Here is a 20,794-nt window from a genome sequence, read left to right as displayed (position 1 = left end):
TTTCTCATGATAATTGACGATATTTTTTTCCATTTGACCGCGTGCATGATAGATAATAGTTTTATGATCAGAGGTTTCCCCCCAAATTGACAGGCTGTGGTTGTTGTTGGAGAGAGAAGATTGATAGAGAAAGAAAAAGTCCTTCTCCATAGCATCGCAGCCTAAACTTCAAAACTTCGCAATGTTTTTGATGCAGCTTTTATTGGCTTAAATATATATATAGCTGCTTTTTTAATGTTGGTCGTAATCAGACTGGCAAGCGGGGAAAGACTAGAACAAACCAGAAATGGAAAGGAATGCATAAGCGAAAAAAACAAGCAAACTTTTCTCGTCTCTCCCTTGTATCTATTTTCTCGTCCGTCCACTCTTCCACCTACGCTGTCCAGCTTCATCTTCAGTTAATTCCTCTCTTTCTCCGGGAAAGACTCATACTATGTTTGAAAGGTTTTGAGATGCCATTTTCGCCCGGCAGGAACCAGGCTCTAGAGACTCACCCGAGCTTGCTTGCATGATTATCACAAACTTCTTCAAGCCATTTGACCGCGTGCATGATAGTTACTGATTGTTCATGATAGGTTAGGGCTCTTCAACCATCATTGACTAAATTCGCTCTACTTTAGTCTGCAGACTGGTTATGATGTGAAAATCGTAGGCCTACTTATTTTGTGACCTGAGGGCTAGAATTCAATGAATTAGCATATGGCTTTTGCTAAAAACTCAAGAAACAGAAACAAGGATCTAATGCATAGTTTTGTTTTGGTCTCAGGTTAAAGTCATATGCTAATTTTCAAATTCAGGCCTGCAAATCATAAATTAGCGACAGGCCTACGTTTCAGACATGACAACCAGTTTGTAGGCCAAATGAGAGCGAATTTTAGGTAAATTGAGATTTTCTGGTTAAATCTTCACTTACGCCTGTTTTGCACCGAGCTCTTCAATTTCATGTTGAATTAAGAATTTCCTTTCTCTTTCAATGTTACTAACATGTACAATAAATACTGCCCTTCACTCCTTCAAATATTTACTGCTACCATATTCATACATGTATAAATTACGAAATGCTATCTTTCATTAATTTTATTAACATATTTTATTCTTTCATTTATTTGCGTTAGAACATTGTCCACCATTGGCTGATGAGGATCTCATAAAATTAACCAAGAAGTTTGAAGAGGAACACAAGGAATGCGTGCGTGTCTTGCCATACAGAAAAGAATGTGACCAGGTTGAGGTGTGTTTATACGTTTATAGTGGAAAGTCTGGCGTATTAGAAGACTTGAAAGCAGCAGCCGAAGAAGTCTTCTCACACAAACAGGTCAATGTTCGTTGCTTAGATCTGTACAACAAGGGATCAAGAGTGCTTAAAGTAAAAAATCTTGAGTATCCTTCTGGGATACCAGGAAGACTAGAGGGAGATGAGGTTGATAAAATCAGTGATATCATCAGTAAAAATCTACATGTCTTCTCTAACTATCGTAATGTCACTGCCGTGCAACCCTCTTTGAAAGTAACAGGATCAAAGCAGACAACAGAGTCATGTATCACTGTCTATGTGCTTGGAAAAGGACACATTCCGATCGGCGAGTCTGAGATTCCTCAGAGTGTTGGTGGGTACTGTGTGGATGTGGTGGATGGATTTTGGTATCACACAGCTGGGAAACCATGGGAATCATGGGAACCAAATGACGCACAAAAGTCGTTTAAACATCTTCGTTTGGGTGCCAGCATTGGTGTCCAAGGGGAGAAAGCATCTGGGACTCTAGGAGCCATTGTGGAAGAAAAGAAAGAAAACGGCAGTAACTTTTATTTACTGACTTGTAATCATGTGGTGAATGGTGGAGAACAGCTACAAATTATTCATCCTGCTTTGAGTGACTATCTGAATGTCGCATTGTGGAATTTAAGATGGTACATGCTGTGGTTAAAAACGGTAGCCCCTGGACCTCGTGTAGGTGAAATTGATGATCTTCTTGCTGTTCTTGGTGATCTTGATGATCTTGATGATTTTGAAACTCGGGTAAGAAAGAAATTCAACGTCATCAAGGAAATAGAAGGACAACATATTAAACTTATTAAGGATAATACAACAAACCCTGATGAAATCGTCGGATTCATGGAAGAGAAGTACAAACAGCCCTTCAGACATTATTTTCCAGATGACGTGGAAGTACGGAAAAAACGCGTAGAGACCTTGTGCATTACGAAGCTACCCGAGTTAGAGGAGTACAAGCACAATTTTGAGCAATGTCTGCAAAATCCACCAAGAAATGTAGCAACTTTCACAAAAGGTATCAAGAGCAATGTACAGTTGCATGACAAGAAATATTACGTGGATGCTGCTGTTGCTGAGTTGAGCCCAGATGAAGTGGATAAACTAAGAGAGATAGGCACAACTAAATTAGTTGGCACGAAGTATTTCCCCAACGGAAATTGCACAACAATGAATGATATAAAGAACGTTCAGGAGTTATGTAAGAGTGGTCGAACAACAGGATTCACTGCCACAAAAGACCTTCTCCGCGAATGGGATGATGCGCCAGTTTATTTGCGGGATAACCGTATTTTTAGGGTACGGAACGATGGCCTGCATGATTCTTTGAAGCTCAATCGGGTTCAAGTGTTCAGAGTGAATGAACCAGAACAGCCACTTTCTCAGCCACACAAAGAAAGTGAAAGAGATAAACTCTATGATCCTGATGAAGAGTGGCACTATAACTGCTTGTGCATCCCAAGTGAGAGATACCCATTTGCAGATTACGGGGATTCAGGAGCAGTTATTTTCGAGAAATGTGATGGGAGTTCAGTTGAACTCAAGTGCTTGTCAGGGTTTGGAATATAAATCTTTTGCTTTGGCATCACCGTTAGAAGTTGTTCTCAAAAAACTGTCCCAGGAGTTCTCGGACAAATGTAGTTTAAAACTAGTTTCAGACTTCTGTGAGAAATGATATCATTAGCACCATAGAGTGGTTTTCATTTGAGTGTCGTAAAACCAAAGTAATTACTCCAGCCAATCACAACAAGAGCAAGCAGTTTAATGAACCAATCAGCAATCGAAAAAATTATACGTAGCCACTGTTGAGCGTGGGAAAATGTGCGCGAGTAAGTCACGATTGGTTTTTGCTTCTCTTTTGGTTGAGAAGGTGGTGCGGGTTTTGGCCACCAATCACAGAGCAAAGTAAGGCAAAACCAAAGTAAAACGAGAATATTGTCGACATCCAATTGAAAACTGCTCTAAAAAAGCTACTGAGCCATTAGCACGCTGTCAACAGGTTTGCTTTGCTTTTCCACAGGTTGCTCTATTTTCCTACCAGCTATGTTGCTCGGATTGCAAGTAAATAGTTCAACAACCTTGTTGTATAAGTTGAAAGGTAGTTTTGGCTAGAATTACTGAACTAATGTACTGAAACTACTGTTTAGTATTTGTATACCTTCTTCAAAAACGCATGGGTACCTAAGCAAGGAATCATGAAGGAAACGTCTCCTGCCATCTGCAAACTTACAGGGTTTATATCGAGAAGTTTCCGTTACTCGGAGAGGATACATAGGCCATGAGGAGTTAATTCCACAGCTGCTTTTGAAAGTGATGTTAATTAATGATTTTGAAGCAAGATGAACAAAGAGAAAGTAACAAGTACATTAATCAGATAAAACTGTTTTAGACTAGTTAAATCCATGTAGAGAAAGGTCTTCATGTAGTCCTACATCCATTTCACCCCGATTTCTTCAAATTACGAGATAAATTTAATGGGAGTGCAGCGGTCCATGTCTTATTTGGTTAGTGTAGTTTTTGATCCAAATCATCTCAGTCTGAGCTGTTCCATGTTAAAGTCTGATACAATTTTTGGCATGCTCTAAGAAAAAGAATATGAAAAGATTTTTACAATAATAGTGATAATTAGTTATTATTGTTTTCATGTGCACGTTTTAGTTTAACTAATTGACAAAGATTTTGCTTTTCCATTTTTGTCAGACAAAAAGCCAACAGCATTTTTATTTCAATTATTACCTCTCCATGTTAGTTATCAGCACAATAAAGAAGTCTGCGATGCAGTTTGGGTTGTCCTTGAGGACTCTGCTTGTGCTATGCCCTCTTTCGACTTGTCCCTGTACCAGGACACAGTACTTTTTTCTAAAGGTATTTTAATAAGTGTTAAAAGACTTAATCACTCTAAAAATTATTGTCCACGTTATTTCTCGTTGGCCCCTTTAGGAAGTTGCACTTAATTGTTGAATAGTACAAAAACATTGAATAATATATATAATGTTTTTAGCTTATCCGCGTCTTCTATTCATTTGTTCACTTTTACCCTTTATTAGCTTTATAATTAATGACCGTGGTTGTGCAGGAGAAACAAACAGTATGATCGTTAAGTTGAAGGTTAAGGTTGCACAAGACACCTTCTTATGAATAACCTCATAAACCGAGTTTTGGGGTGGCTTTTTCATTATCAAGTTTCAGATCTCTAAATTTTGCAATCGATTTCGCTAATTTTATCAGAAAGTTTAGTGGATGATGAAATGACATCAGGGACTGTTCATTTTTTATGAGGGAGGGGGGGCTGGTGGGATTTGGGAAGCACCATTTAAAAATCGCATGACCCCCCCCTCAGCTTACCAATTTTTTCACATGCCCCCCCCCCTTATAGCGGTCATTTTTTGGGATGGCCCCCCCCCAAAAAAAAAAATTGAACAAAAAATATTTAGATTTCAACTTTTTTAATATTTCTCTATTATCCCCCTACTTCACGTTATTGTGCTCACTATGAAGACAATATTTACGATCTCTATACGACAGAGAGCTGTTGTTTAAAAAACAAATCAAAAGAAAGAGAAGTCAATTTCGGATCTCCTAGTTATGGCTCGCCCTGAGCGTGTGGCATTTGGCCTCTCATTGGCATCTTCCTCATCTGAATTGATGAATGCAAGAATGACGTCACTTGAGTCATCTTCTCCCCCAGAGTCAATGGCATCACTGTTATACTCATCATTGTCACTTTCATCCCTTTCACTGCTGTCAGCACTTGCCCTGTTGTCATTTTGTGTCACTGTCCTGGCATTTCTCAGTGTTGGTAGGCCAGCTCTGAGAGGACTCTTCTGCTACAAGCATGAATGTCTTACAATTGCCTTTACTTTCTCACTCTTGCTGCTTTTCAAATGCTGCTTCAGCCCGTGGTGGTTTTAGTACTTGTTTAGTTCTGGAACACGTAGCTTCTTAGGCTTGGTTAGATCTTCGCACAACTCAGTCCAAGGATAATCCTCCTCCCTACTTAACTTTGCCTTTTCTTCTGCTCTCTTTTTCCTTTTAAATTCCAGCACTTCAAGATGCTGAAGATAATCCACCACAAACTTCGATTTGACAATAAACTTATCTGCAAATAGAGCAACGCTCTCTGGGTCAGATAAAACCAGCCTGCCACTTCCATGCTCTTTCTTCTTTATATTGTTAATCCAATCGGGGAAAGAGTGCATTACTACATGAGCATCATGAAAGAGGCTCATTCCAAAATGCGCAATAATGGCGAAAGCGACGAGTCATTTAAGAAAAGGTTTACAGCTGAACGATCCAGGCAGTTTGACATCTTACAAGCAAAAGAAGCAATCTTTCTAAGTGCGGATGGCTGTTCAGAAAGGGCGAGTGAGTTTTCCATGCAAGGCTACCAGTTGAAGCCCAGTGATGGAAGAAAACTGAACTTCTCCATCAAAGAGCACAGAGCAATGGTGGAAAAGTTGAATGTCATATTGAAAGATGTAAAGGAACACGATTCCACACTCTTTCAGTCCAATGGGCTTGCTTTAAAGTAGGGCGAAGAATTTGCCTACAGTTTTAATGTAAAACAGATCAAATGTACAGAAGCTAAGTTGACAAAGGTCACGCAGGACATGGAAGCACTAGAAAATAAGAAGAGCAATTATAACAGCATATTCAAAGGCATACTCAAACAGCACATCAACAAAAGGAGAAGGAAATAAAACCGCGGAAAGTCAAATGAAAGAAAGAGGAAGCGGACTGAAAACAACGTCCAACGAGTTTATGGAATCTGTGTTGGAAACCCGCTAGGAAATGATCTTCCACAATGCCTTGTGTACCCTCCTAGAACGGCCGTCCCGGAAGAGTGTCTTAAAGTTGAGGATGTTGCCACGTCGATATTTAGAAGAGATGGGCCATACGTCGCACAGCTCTTGGAAGGAAATTATTTCACCAATGCTGCAAGAAGCAGAATCACCACCAACCTTGAGCGGGAAGTCAGAGATTATGTTTACACCTTCATGTACCCTGAAGAGTACACTCTGACGGAAAGCATTGCTGCTTCTTGCAGCATTGGTGAAAGAGACTCCCATAGCAGCGCAAGCGGCGACGAAGAACACGACGACAGCGGAGATGAAGATGAGTGCCAGTGAAAGTTGCATTCGAAAATAACAGTGTTAAATACTTCTTTTCAGTAGCTACAAATGCTTTTTGTCACCAAACGTTTTTTTAAAGAAGAAGGAAAGTTTGTAATAAATTTGTATCCTGCCTTCTATGTTTATTCTATAGCAATTTTTTTGATATTCAAACATCATGCCATTTTAAAGTTTTACTAAAATATTTCATGTGACCCCCCCTTTTCCCCTTATTTTTTTGGGATGGCCCCCCCTCGAAAGCCATTTTTTTTCGCATGGCCCCCCCCCCAAATCCCACCAGCCCCCCCCCTACCTTATAAAAAATGAACGGTCCCTCATGATTGTCGGTTAACCAGGAGGTAATGCTTGTACAGTAACATTTTAGGCTGCGTAAGTAAGAATAGCAGTTAGCAGAATCAGTCGTCACATTTCATTCATAGTCATCTCTGTCTGTCTCTAGAGACAATAGGGACCTTTAGCAACTCGTATTTTTCGAGCGACGGCAACGGCGGTGTACGAGAGGGTCTGGATCGAGAACGACGTTGTTCCCGCCAAATACAAACCTTTAGCAGCTTCCTTCACGTCGCGGCGGCACTAGACAGCCATCGCTGAGCACAGTCTTTCCAGAGTTTCTTTTAAGCGTTTAATTAAAAATGAACAAGTTTAAAAATATCCGAGATATGCTATTGCTATCTCACAATGAGAACACTATTTCTGATGAAGAATTCGTTTTACTTCACGATTGTTTTCAGTCGAAAAATCCAGATTGCAGCTACGAGTCGTATGATAAGTTTGACTTAGATGATATGGGCCAAGCTGACTGCAAGGCGGAATTTCGAATAGAGAAGGCTGATCTCCCCCGACTTGCAGATGTATTACAAATTCCTCCTGTGGTCAAATGCAGACAAAGGAGCCTATGTAATGGCCTCAAAGGGCTGTGCCTGCTACTGAGGCGGACAAGCTATCCTTGTCGATACAGCGATATAATTCCTTGATTTCCACGTCCAGTATCTGTCCTAAGTTTGATCTCAAATGAGGTCTCAGATTACATCTATGAAACCCACTCACATCTGGTCACAGATTGGAACAGAGACGTCCTGGCCCCCGCTGTTCTTCAGACATATGCTGAAGCAGTATCAATGAAAGGTGCACAACTGGAAAACTGCTTTGGTTTTATAGATGGCACTGTTCAGCCAATTTCAAGACCTGATACTGGGCAAAGAGTTGTGTATAATGGACACGAGAGTGCATGGACTGAAATTTCAGTCTGTTACCTTGCCCAATGTATTAATTGGCAATATCTTTGGACCAGTAGGTGAGTACTTCATTTGCATCAATCTTCTCTCTCCAACAACAACCACAGCCTGTCAATTTGGGGGGAAACCTCTGATCATAAAACTATTATCTATCATGCACGCGGTCAAATGGAAAAAAATATCAATTATCATGAGAAATTTGAGCAGGCTCAAACTGAATGATACTCTATAATAGTCGATGACAGTGCATGATAGTTGCTGGTCAAACGATAGCACGCGTTTCAGTTGTCATCAACTATCATCAATTAGTATCACCCAACTAGTGGACTAATGCAAATCCTGCATTTTGATTGGCTACGCTACTAGGGGACTATTAGTAATAGTCACCGAGTGGCGAAATTGGCGCCATCGCGCGTGACGCTGTCTTTCGATTTATTCCCAAATAAATATTTCTTCAACTTGCATTTGCTAACTTTATTATTACCTTTTCTGTCCGACTAGTTGGGTGATACTAAAACAATTAGACCCTTCGCCCTCAAGGGCCACGGGTCAATAGCCCATTCGGCTTAGCCTCATGGGCTATTGACCCGTAGCCCGCAAGGGCTACGGGTCTAATTGTTAACTATCATGCGCTGTTTGGCCAGGGCTTTACATCATTTCTGCAGCGAGCCCTCCAATTAGCATCACTTCTCAAAATCTCTTTTCAGGACTAGGTTCATTAGGTCTAGGTTTATTTTAGTTTCGTCATACTTAAGGTACAAAAACAAAATAAATAAATAAATAAATGAAAGAGGTAAAAAATATAAAAAGACAACCTAAAGAAAAAATGGCGAGGAGGCCCTAGGAGGAAGCATAGGGCTGATAGAACAAGGCTTCGTTATTACAATGCTGTTACATAATGAAAGGCCAACTTGCCAGAGATATACAGAAGTGGAGGAACTTGCTTTTGATAATTTTGTCTAAGATAAACGGAACAGACAGAAGGAAGGCTATTTGTTTTGACTAAATGACTGCTAAAATTTAGTCTTGTCATGCAAAACAGATTTGTTCCCACAAATTGTTCAATTAAGAGGCCACTCAATTGGTTGTTAAAGGAAAACAGTGAAAACAAATTTAAGTGAAAGTTCAATAATTTTATTAACCACGCTCACCCTAGGCTGCATGGTTAACAAGGTAAACCAGGTAGTGACAAAAGGCAACCGAAAATAATTTATTTCACCCAAAGCCATCAAGTGCAGGATGCTCGTATCGGTCAGAATCAAGGAATCAAGTCCACAGCTTTTTCATGTTCTCCCAAACTTTCACTAGTGTTTCTATAACTTGATAGAAACACAGAGAACATGTTTTCTATTTCTTTTAGAAAATACCACGACGGAAAAACGAAAAACAGCTTGTTTACTTTGACCACCCCATCATTACCTCAACTGCTCGTGCTAGTTCTGTATTTTTATTGAGATACAGTAACACGATTTTAAACCAATCAGCGCATGTACTTTCTTTGAGCTATTTTCTAAATAAATAATATGTATCAAATCATTGTCCCTACTTACCCTGAGTGTGACTTTTCCAGATACTGGGATCATCACAAGCTGGAGTAGCTGCAACAAAGGGCGACTGACTGCATCTTACTGATGAAGGTGGCAAGCCATGGCCGAATGAGCCTTCCATTGAAGAAAGATAGCATTAACCCAAACTAAAACTCAAACCCAATTGAAGTATTGGAGGGCAGGTACCATAAAGGTAGCGTCAGAGGAGAGCACCCAACTGGCCTGCCCAAACTGCAACGAAGCCATGAGCGCCCCGCGGCCAGCCCCCTACAGGCACCCGTCACACTCAAGCCAGATGGCTCAGTGGAAAAAAAAAATGCTGAAAAGAGGGGGGGGGGGGGGGGGATAGGGAGGGAACGCCGAGAACCGCTAAACTATAATTCAATCCACAACGCCCCACTAACAGAGCGACAAACACACTGGAAGCACATGGGACGACAACGCACATACTAACCAAAAATACCACTGGACAATGTAGCCCCAGGGCTCTCACGACCACATGACTGCTGCAAACGCTACAGAACACATCAAACGCTTGACAAACGCTAACAGATGGTCAAGACATTATCAAATGTCCACAAAAAACGCTACTGACCAGACTAGCTCCCGGCCATAGCCTATGTAAAATTTCATTGAACTATACCAAACGCTACAGAACGTACCAAACGCTAAACAAACGCTAACAGACGGCCAAGACACTAACAACTGTCTATAAAAAAGCTACTGACCAGACTAACTTTTAGTCGTTAACTATGTCAAATTTCATTTAACTATATTTGTTATAAAATTAAGTATAAAAGCTGGTCAAAGCTATTAATTACTCGGTGTCAAAAAACTTTGTGTATTGACCAATCACAATAAAAATCAGGACACGCGAGCAAACCTCAAAACCACAAACCAAATTACCATTGCTGTTTGCGGTTTAGTTTTTTTCACGTCTAATTGGCTTTTTCCTTGCTTCACAATAACAAATTCTACATCAAACATTTTGTTGTTCAAGGTTTTGTGAGTTTCACAGTAAAACACATGACAGGTATCTGAAAACTCGACAAAATTGGACCAAACTAAAACAAAAGAAAGGAATCTGCCGCCATTTAGTTTCAGAAGTGTCTGCTATACTATTGATGATCTATCACACAATAGATAGTGAGTAATTTTGCCAATTGGAGTGCAGGTTTGTAAGTCTGTAAGTTTATGAAGAGCCAATGTCTTCACTTGTACTCTGTTGTTTAGTTACTGTGCACACTTAGTGGGAGTCCATACCGTAATTGTTGGCTTTTTTTTCAAGATGGTGTTTTTTTCCAAATAGCAAACTTGTTTCATTTGAGGATATCCAGACTAAATTTTATGACTCAAAATTTGATTCTACAAATATTAAAGTAAATGTTTCCTTGCAGCTTCTTTCAGGGGAAAAACTTCAACAGGAATTAAACAGCCATCACTTAGTAGTGCTCATGCTCTAAGACAGCAGTGGTTATCGACCAGTGGTCATAGAGGTAACATTATAGATGGCTTGACTGAATATTTAATTTCAATAATTCAAATTCATCAAAGTGATGTGTCCTACTTAACAGCTGCCAACAAAGCTTTTGGAATTCTAAAAAGGGCAGATTTTACATGGAGGGATTTGTTTGCCATCACTATACAGTCAAAGCTCTCCTTGTGACCACTCTTGTAAGTGACCTGCTCTAGTTACGACCACCTTTGTGAAACCCCGTTTGAACTGTGACGTAAACTTTGCATTGTATTGTATTTGTGAAAATTCAAGATTATTTCCGTAGCGTATCAGATATAAAGGCACTCATTAAACATTAATTCCTTTTGTTTTTTTCTCTCTATGAATTATTAATGAGTTTTTGAAGCTCTCATAAGCTCAATTGTTTTACCATGCAGTCGCCAACGAGAGCTCATTCTTGTAAGCGACCAGCTTTAGTTACGACCACTTTTTCAAATGTCCCAGGTGGTCACTTATGAGAGCTTGGACCGTTTACAAAGTCATCTCTGCAGAGGAATGAACTACTCATCCATTTACAGAGCAGGGCTAAAACTTGGCAGTGGCTAGGTCGCCAGTGGCAACTTGAAACCTACCGGTGTGACTAAAACATTGAGGTTAAATTGCCCGATATGCGACTACGATACAAAATAAGCAGTAATTTAATTGGGCAACTTTCTTTTCTTTTCCCCAACTCTAATTTCACTGTCTTCAGTGAATGATTAGTTCATTAGTGGAAAATTTCAAGGGAAGTCCATAAACAATTCTGAGCCAAGCCCATCCATCCATGTTGAGATGCTATTGTGATTTCTCTGTTGCCACACGATTCCAGACTCTTCCAGAGTACCTTGCAGTCTGTTTTCATTGCATTTGTTAGAGAGGTTAAGCAAGACGTTTACAGCAAATGGTAAAAATGAAACTTTTTCTGTCTGTATTCAACTTTTTGTGCGGTAGAGTGAAAATATTTGTATTTGGTGAATAGTTGGAGGCGTTTTTCTATTTTTGTGTGATTTAATTGATAAGGATTCAAAGAAACCCCACAAAATCAGAGGTAATTTTTTGCTGTTTGCTATGAGCATCATGCTTAACCTCAGTTACTTCCATGATGATTAACGACTAATGTGAGCTGCCGTCAACTAAAAAATTTTGAAGAGCTCCCGAAAAAACCTTTCAGCTGTCTGTCGACTGACTGTTGGCTGTTTGTCGGCCGACAGGTTTTGGCCAGAAGACAGACCAACAGTCCACCGATAGTTGGCCAACAGTCGGCCAACTATCAGTGATCTGTCGGTAAATCGTCGGTAGCACATAACAGTTACCTCGATGTTGTTTCTCCCTACTGCACATAAGATTTATAATACAATAGGAAGGTATGTCCTTCTGAATTTTGGTAATCAGTGCTTAGGACTAGCAGCAGCATTGCAGAGAGTATTTACGTGATTTTTGCCGCCATAATGGAAAGGGTGACTAAGTACCATTCGCCCTCAAATTATGTCAGGGTTCAAATTGCATTGTAGAGGGATTTGTACAAGGAAGTGTTATTTGGTTGTTGTTGTTTTTTTTTTTCACTTTTGGATTAAATCTGCTTTATACGGTTTAAATTTAAGATGTTCTTGTGTGTTAGTTACACAGTAACAAATTTGATATAAAATTAAGTTTTTAAAGAATATTTTACAATCAATATTTTCTATGTTGACTGTTGAGCTGTAAGTTTGTGACGAGTTGTATTGCTAATAATATTGTTTCTATTTTGAACCCATTTTGTTGATCGGGTATAATACTCTAGTCCTGTCTATTTTACAGCAAACTTTTTGTTTTAACAAACTGTTGGTTAAACCTGTTGGTAGCCTGTTGGTGGCTGATCAGTAACCTGTCGACCGACAGCTTACTCACAGTCTTCATCATAAGTACCATTCAGAAAGGCAACAGAAATTACAATAATAACAAAACTTTACGAACATTTCAAACAAGCTGGACGAAAGGGTGGCTGTGGCTGGTTTTCCCAGAGGATGCCATGTTTTGGTCCATTTGTTGACAAAATTGATATTTATTAATGAGTAATCAATGTCTGAGAGCCAGGCATAATTCATCTTTTGGAGTTCTTTTTCTTTGGTTAAAGCCCTGTTAAAAGCCGTAAGATGTACAGTATAGTCATGTCAATGCAACTACAGAAATTTCAAGGCCACATATTTGGTCCTGTGTGACTAAGTAATCAAGGATACTCACCCGGCTGGCCACCAGGCACTGAAGTTAAGTTTTAGCCCTGACAGATTAACATACATTGTAATGTTATAGGTCCTTCCAGGATACATTTACAACCCTCAGTACACAGTATAAAACCATCTCCTAGTGGTACTCAGGCTCCAAAGCGAAAAAGATTATCAGCTCAAGCTGATAAAGGTAAGATATATGGTAAAGGCATGTTTACTTCCTTGGGAGACAAAATTAGTACTGAACTGAACATTATGGCTTTTTGCTTACTTTAGAGCTGTGACAAAACAAGAAATTAGTTAAAGCATTGCAATATCTGGGTTGTCATTACATCACAACTTCATTTTCTCAGAGGCCTTTTTATTTAGGATTCATGGAACGTAATTAGAGAAAACATATAAGTCAACTGTTCTTTCAATGTTTCTTTGCAGGATCTTTTGAAAGAGGAACTTCTGCAACATCTCCATTAAAGCGGCATAGATTATCCAGTGATAGTGATACAGGTAATATTGTAAATTAAAAGGTTTTATTAATGTCTTAATTATCCTATAGTCAACACATGCCATGTTCACATCATGCAATGCAAGCATGTCATTGATTCCGTTTGTGTGAATTTACTGCTTAAAAACAAAACAGGTCCTCCTGAATAGACAAAATTTTTGCATCATTTTATAATGAGAATTATCAGTATCATCTTCCCTGGATGGGAGCAAGTCAATTGCAGCTTTACCCCCAACATTTAATTTGCCGGTACCCATTTATACACCTGGGTGGAGAGAGGCACTGTGAGAGTAAAGTGGCTTGGCCAAGAACACGACACAATGTCCTCAGCCAATACTCAAACCCAAACCGCTTGATCCAGAGTTGCGCACACTAACCACGAGGTCACCACTCTTCCCAAGAGAGGGAGAGGTACATGTACTATGCAGGAAGGAATGCACTCATCAAATGGACTAGAAGAGGGTAGAGAAATTTAAAAAAAAGACTTTGAGGGGAGAAAACCAAAGGAGGGGTGACGAGTTTAGACATAACAAACATGACTGTCTGCTAAACTGAATGCTTGATCATTGTTGGTTAACTCTTGTTATGATTGTACGACATAGCTAAAAATGTTTGTGCAATGTGGTATATCAAACTTTGAAAGAAAATCAGAGAGGAAGACTAGATTTGTTCTGTTTAATTCTTTTGTAGGCCATGGTCTCTCTATGTTTCTCAGAATTCTCAAAGCTGAGTACAACAAACGGTCACTCTTGAAACCACTTCCTTGGGAGAACACGTTCAAGTTACCTCTTGAAGATGTTTACACAAGATTGTCAATCGTTTCAAGAAAAAAAACAGACTTTCAGCTTGAAGGGGGTGAAGTTAACATGTATGACATCTTCAAGACTCTCGACAAAGGTGAGGATGCCATGGTTCTAGTAGAAGGAAGCCCCGGAATAGGGAAGACAACATTTTGTCTCAAGATCTCTCACGACTGGACAAACAAAAAGATTTCAAATGACTTTTCCTTTCCAGTATTTGAACTAGTGTTACTGTTGAAATGTCGAGATATCCATGGAGATGTAATGGAAGCCATTAGTGAACAACTTCTCCCGGAAGATGCGGATGAAAAGGTCAGGAAAGAGATAATGGATTACATCAAGGATATTCATAACCAGGAGAAGATCTTAATCATTTTGGATGGTCTTGATGAGCTTCCTAAAACGGCTGAAACTCATGTGGATAAATTACTTCACAGACGAATTTTACCATTTTGCTATGTCATGGCTACATCTCGTCAAGAAAGAGGAATTGTAGTGCAACAGCAGGTTGACTTTGACATTCTTTACCAAATTGAAGGATTTACAGAACAAGATGCTTTTGAGTACATCAGGAAGCATTTTAGTCATTCTGGTTCGAAGAATCTATCAAAGGGAGAAAGGCTTATTGAAGCAATCCAAGAAAATAGTTTTCTTCATGCACTGCCAAACAACCCATTGAATCTACTTCTTCTCTGTGTTGTTTTTGAGGACTATCAAGGAGAACTGCCATCTTTTCGCACAGAACTTTATCAGATCATCATCCGATGTCTTTTAAGGAGGTATTGTGCAAAACATAACTTGGAAGCACCTGGTGATGACCAAGCCGTAGAGAAACTATTTGAAGACAGTTTACTAGTGTTGGGAGAGTTAGCTTGGAGATGCCTGCTAGAAGATCGGTTTTCTTTTCGTGAAGATGAATTGGCAGAATTTGAAAGTAAAATTAAAGATCTAGCAGCTCGGGGACTTGGCCTTGTTTTCAAGGAAGCAAGTATGAAGAAGATAAATCCACAACACGAGTATCACTTTTTTCACAAGACCTTTCAAGAGTACTTGGCTGCAACATATCTCGCATACAAGCTACTGAAAGAGGGAGTGGATGTTTTCTGTCAATTTGAGTTACATTTTCAAGAGCATGTTACTGATGAATACCGAGAAGAGTTCCTCATTGCATCTAGAATCCTGGGCGAGGACCCTAGTGTCGTTGATTTGAAGTTCAAGTGTTCTAAAATCACTGTCAAATACCGGCAAGTGTTTCTCTTTGTGTCTGGTATCCTAGGTAAGGACGCTAGTGTTCTTTTCAAACAGATCGGTGAGACGCTTGCGAGTGAAGACTGGGACTGGCTCAAGTGCTCTAAAGATGAAGCTACTTTTTTTACTGAAAGTTTCAGTGAAAGTCAAAGTGCTGAACAAATGGCAATGACTCTTTGTTCCTTCATCCCATTTCCACCGACTGTAGAAATTAGGAACTTAGGTATAGAAATGGAAGAGATCCATGTAAACTTTCTGATGGTCGTAGAAGCCTGCAGGAATTTTCCACAAGTACAGCACCCTGTTCATCTTAACATTGAAGTTTTAGATGCCGATATGCTTTCAGAGGAAGATCAAGAAATTTTTGCTAAATTCTTAGTTTCCTGTCCAAAGCTCCAAACATTCTCCTTTCGTGTATCTGGTTCGTCATATATGCAAACACCTGTGACTACTTTGTTTAAAGGACTTTCTGGAAACACAACTATATCTTCCTTTACTTTTAGAGCAGCATCTCATATGTCTTCGGATTGGGCTGATATGATTGGTGACAGTTTGGTTGCTAATAAGACCTTAACAACTGTAACATTGGAATTGATAAATAAGCGTAATGAGGCATGGGCCAGTGCTCTAGAAAGAGGATTGTCTGCAGATACACCATTGACGTCTGTTGTCCTCAAGATTTATAGTTCACTGAGTGTTGAAGCATTAGGGGCTTTGAAAAAAGTCTTGTCCAATAGATCTCTGACCACTCTTACCCTCATCATCTATTGTGAGATGCAGGATTCACTAGCTACTTCTCTTGGCGAAACACTTGTAGCAGAATCCATTTTAAAATCCCTCACTCTGATCATTTATGGCAAAGTAAGCTATTCTGCTGCTATCTCCTTAGAAAGAGGTTTTCTGGAAAACAGTGCTTTGAATTCTTTGGAAGTGAAACTGTTTGGAGAGCTTCCTGACAACTGGGTGACTGTTGCCAAGAAAGTACTAGAGGCCAAAAAGACAAAGATCTCAGTTGCATTTCATCCAAACATCACTGGAACCATATCAAAGACACAGGTGGCTCGTCTTTGCCCTGGTTTTGAACTTCAGTCATTAACTTTAAACCTTTGGGGCGAGTTGAGTTGTGCTGGGGCAGACACTCTCTGTAACCTCTTGTTAGCATCGTCAACTTCTTGTGTCACTTTGAACATCCATGGAAAAGTAACAAAAAGTGTCGCTGAATGTCTTGTAACTTATTTAAAGCCATGCAAGACCCTGTCCTCTCTCAGTATCAACATTTGGGGAGAACTAACCAGAGGTGGAAACAGTGCTCTTCACGAGTTGACGTCTAATGGCGAATATTTGTTTGCATTTGAAGACTGTAGTGTGGCCTCAGATGCCTGGATTTGTAAAGATCGAAATGACACAAGCAATAGATCTTCATCAGTCGAGCACAATTGCACAAGCCTCAACATCTCTAACCAGGATTTCTCTGGTTTATACCGGGCACGCAATCTTGAAGATGGTTTGGAAGAAAACACATCATTAACCACACTAAGTCTAACACCCAACAACTACAGGGACCTGAGAGTAGACTGGGCACTTGTTCTGGGTGATGGTTTGGCGAAAAACACGTCAATAACTACACTAAGTCTTGGATTCAACGAATGCACTGACCTGAGTGGAGACTGGACACGTGGTCTGGGTGATGGTTTGACGAAAAGTACTTCATTGACTACACTAAGTCTTACATTCAACGACTGCCGTGACCTGAGTGGAGACTGGACACGTGGTCTGGGTGATGGTTTGGCGAAAAATACTTCATTGACTACACTAAGTCTTACATTCAATGACTGCCGTGACCTGAGTGGAGACTGCACACGTGGTCTGGGTGATGGTTTGGCGAAAAATACTTCATTAACTACACTAAGTCTTACATTCTACAACTACGGTGTCCTGGGTGAAAACTGGGGACGTGGTCTGGGTGATGGTTTGGCGAAAAATACTTCATTGACTACAGTAAGTCTTACATTCTACAACTACTGTGACCTGGGTGAAGACTGGACACGTTATCTGGGTGAAGACTGGACACGTTATCTGGGTGATGGTTTGGCGAAAAATACTTCATTAACTACACTAAGTCTTACAATCAATGACTGCCATGACCTGAGTGGAGACTACACACGTGGTCTGGGTGATGGTTTGGCGAAAAATACTTCATTAACTACACTAAGTCTTACATTGAATGACTGCCGTGACCTGAGTAGAGACTGCACACGTGGTCTGGGTGATGGTTTGGCGAAAAATACTTCATTGACTACACTAAGTCTTACATTCAATGATTGCCATGACCTGGTTGGAGACTGGACATGTGGTCTAGGTGATGGTTTGACGAAAAATACTTCATTAACTACGCTAAGTCTTACACTCGACTTCTGCATTGACCTGAGCGGAAACTGGACACTTGGTCTTTTTGATGGTTTGGCAAAAAATACTTCATTAACTACAGTAAGTCTTACATTCTACAACTATGGTGGCCTGTATAAAAACCGGGGACGTAGTCTGGGTGATGGTTTGGCGAAAAATACTTCATTGACTACAGTAAGTCTGACGCTCAACAACTACAGTGGCTTGGGTGAAGACTGGGGACGTGGTCTGGGTGATGGTTTGGCGAAAAATACTTCATTAACTACACTAAGTCTCACACTCAACAACTACAGTAACTTTAGTGGAGAGTGGACACTTGGTCTGAGTGATGGTTTGGCGGAAAACACTTCTTTAACTGCATTAAGTCTTACACTCAACAACTACGGTGACCTGAGTGAATACTGGACACCTGATCTGGGTGATGGTTTGGCAAAAAACACGTCATTAACCACACTAAGTCTGACACTCAACAACTACAGTGACCTGAGTGGAGACTGGCCACTTGATCTGGGAGTCGATTTAGGAAGAAGCAAGTCATTAACAGTTGTCAATGTTACTGTAACCAGCACCTACATTAAAGTGAGTGAAGAATGGTTGTGTGGTCTCTGTAACAGCCTGGCAGAAAGCGACACTATAACTGCTTTGAACTTTACTTTTAATGACCACGGTGGTACAAGTGAAGTCCTTGAACTTGATCTCAGGAAACACTTTGCAGATTGTAAGTCGTCACCTTCTCTAAATCTAACAGTTAGCTTGTATGGATAGGCTGTTGTGAGCTAAAAACTGCAATATTCTTTGAGCAAAGGTCAATTTCTAATTCCAATCTGGCATTTGCGTTTCTAGTAATGTTTGGCCGCGCAAATGAATATGTTTTGTTTATTTGTTGAAATTCTTGACGCTATTATCTTGGTTAGGCAAGACAAAAGAAAAGATTTTCAACTTTTTAGTCAGCAAAGAGGAAGGCAAAATTTATTTATTCAATGTTGCCAAAAGACTTTAGAATTGTATCTGGTCTAAAAGAATTTGTAGCTCTTTTGAAGTACATACAAAATAATGACGATTTTTCTACAGCTTCAGTGGAATCCGCTTCTTTGAACTTCCTGTAGGAATGGAAATTGGTTCAAAAATCAGGAAAGTCAAGGGCTAAATACTCCTAGCGTTTTTCTGAGGGGGCCAAAAATTGCTTTGAATTATCAAGGGGCTCCGAAAACCAGAATTCACTGTACTTCACGCGAATGACACTCTGCAGTGGTTTCAAACATTCTTGTCGTAATATGGTTTAGTTTCTTTGCAAAACTTGTTTAGCTAAACGGGTTATTCTTGTTAGGCAGTGTTCGCATTGTTTAACAGGTTTCATGGTGTATGAAATAGTCCATTGACAGAGATGTTTTGCTTTTGCATTCTGGGACAGTTTCATAAAAAGTGAACTGTTTTTGGTAGACTAAGAACAACTCCTCTTTTTCAAGTGTTGCATTTGATGTGAAAGAAAGCACGAGAAAAATGCTTGCTCGAGTTTAACCTGTAGCGCAAAAACAAGAGGGGTGCCTCGTAGTTTATCTTCTGTACAGTCAAACCTGTATTAAGCAAACACCCCCAGGGAATGTTGTAAAAGCTGCCTAGTACAAAGTAACCAAATAAAACAGGTTTCCATGACATATTACTTTAGGAAAACATGTCTTCTTGCGATGAAATCGTCTGGTTGAAATTTCTTCAGATTCTGGTGTTTTATTATCGTAAGGACGTCATTAACTTTTTTGATGGCAAATCACAGGTCCTTTCCATAAGTGGTAACAATACCTGAGCAGCATAAGATTTTTCCTGTATCAAGTGTGTTGGTTGGTAGAATCTAAAATATGATACTAGTGTCTGTTTGATACAGGTTTTAAACAATAGAAATGACCTTATCTACTGTCGTCTTTTGAAAAAGGTGTCTGCTGTACACAGGTTTGCTTGTACATTAACTATTGGAACCACTGCATCGTGTAATGCCTCTCATTCAGTTTTCCTTGGAAGAGAAAAAGTTCTCTTGAGTTTTCAGGTTTTGTGAAGCTGTTGTGAAATTCCGACAAAAGGACAATCTAGCATGAAACGTGCTTACCATGAAGGCTGCTGCACAGAGACGTACATGTTTCTGCAAACAAATTTTTTCATTGTTTTGCCACCATTGAAAAGATATTTTTCGTGTGCTTCCACTGTGACTAGCTTGCTTGACAGTTTCAGTTCAACTTATGAGAGTTGACAAATTGTTGCCTGTTCTCAGTTCCTGGGGGTCATTAGTATAGGCCAACTGTTAGTTGTTATCGTTTGTTTTTCGTCAAGCTGTGGTTTTCAGGGTCTTCACAATTGAATTGTGTGCTCAAAATGGTGTAGTTAAAAATGGACAAAATCAGAGTTATCAATGAAGTTTTCAATCACAAATTGTGCGAATTGGTGAGTGTAAATAGTGTATATGACGGATGTTTTCAATCAGAAATTGAGCCAAATGTTCCACTCATGGCGCAGAAACTGATGCAACTGTTTCTGAAAACTTTTCAGACAAAGACTTACTTAGCTTAGACAGGTCCGTTGCCATGGTGAAGCAGTGATGAGGAGAAAACAGATGCATCTTGCTAAAATATTTTCAGTGATCATTTCAGTCCAGGAACAAAATTGAGATTTGTTTCGTAAAACGTTCAGATTGTTATTGTTCAATCAAACTGGTGTAAACACTCTGATAGTCATCATCTGCAGGTCAAGTCATGTTATTAAGCAACATCACTGATGGAAATCACAGGCTCATGCTATTCTCAGAAGAAGGATTGAGATTAAAGAAACTACTTGGTTTACAATTACTATGATGTTGTTCTTAATGTTCCCGAAGGCTAGAAAATCCACTTCAAGTATAAAACAAGTCATATTTAAACAAGTGCATCTTTTTTTTATCCCAGATTTGGTTGAGTTTGAAGAAAACAATTT

General features: G+C 39.7%; 1 protein-coding gene and 1 pseudogene across 2 annotated transcripts; both read left to right on the top strand.

Moving 5' to 3' along the window:
• The first annotated feature begins 6,738 nt into the window (after positions 1-6,738).
• LOC145468592 (uncharacterized) lies at positions 6,739-13,534 on the top strand (annotated as a pseudogene). Its single transcript, XR_014042233.1, has 4 exons — positions 6,739-7,747; positions 12,969-13,073; positions 13,316-13,387; positions 13,437-13,534. The product of XR_014042233.1 is annotated as an uncharacterized LOC145468592 (transcript).
• Positions 10,030-19,757, top strand: LOC145467890 (uncharacterized). The gene is made up of 4 exons (XM_081451513.1): positions 10,030-10,680; positions 12,969-13,073; positions 13,316-13,387; positions 14,076-19,757. Exon 4 carries the CDS (start codon positions 14,090-14,092, stop codon positions 18,602-18,604), a length of 4,515 nt encoding a protein of 1,504 aa, XP_081307639.1. The 5' UTR covers positions 10,030-10,680; positions 12,969-13,073; positions 13,316-13,387; positions 14,076-14,089; the 3' UTR covers positions 18,605-19,757.
• Positions 19,758-20,794: the final 1,037 nt, after the last annotated feature.

Source organism: Orbicella franksi, chromosome 14 (assembly GCF_964199315.1).
Source record: "Orbicella franksi chromosome 14, jaOrbFran1.1, whole genome shotgun sequence".
In the NCBI taxonomy this organism is placed as follows: domain Eukaryota; kingdom Metazoa; phylum Cnidaria; class Anthozoa; order Scleractinia; family Merulinidae; genus Orbicella; species Orbicella franksi.
The sequence above is the reverse complement of the archived record's forward strand: the minus strand, read 5'-3'. Positions and strand labels throughout refer to the sequence as shown.

What these genes read in the sequence shown, in the direction of transcription:
- LOC145467890 (XM_081451513.1), top strand. Translation starts at nt 14,090, where the DNA reads ATGTTTCTCAGAATTCTCAAAGCTGAGTACAACAAACGGTCACTCTTG.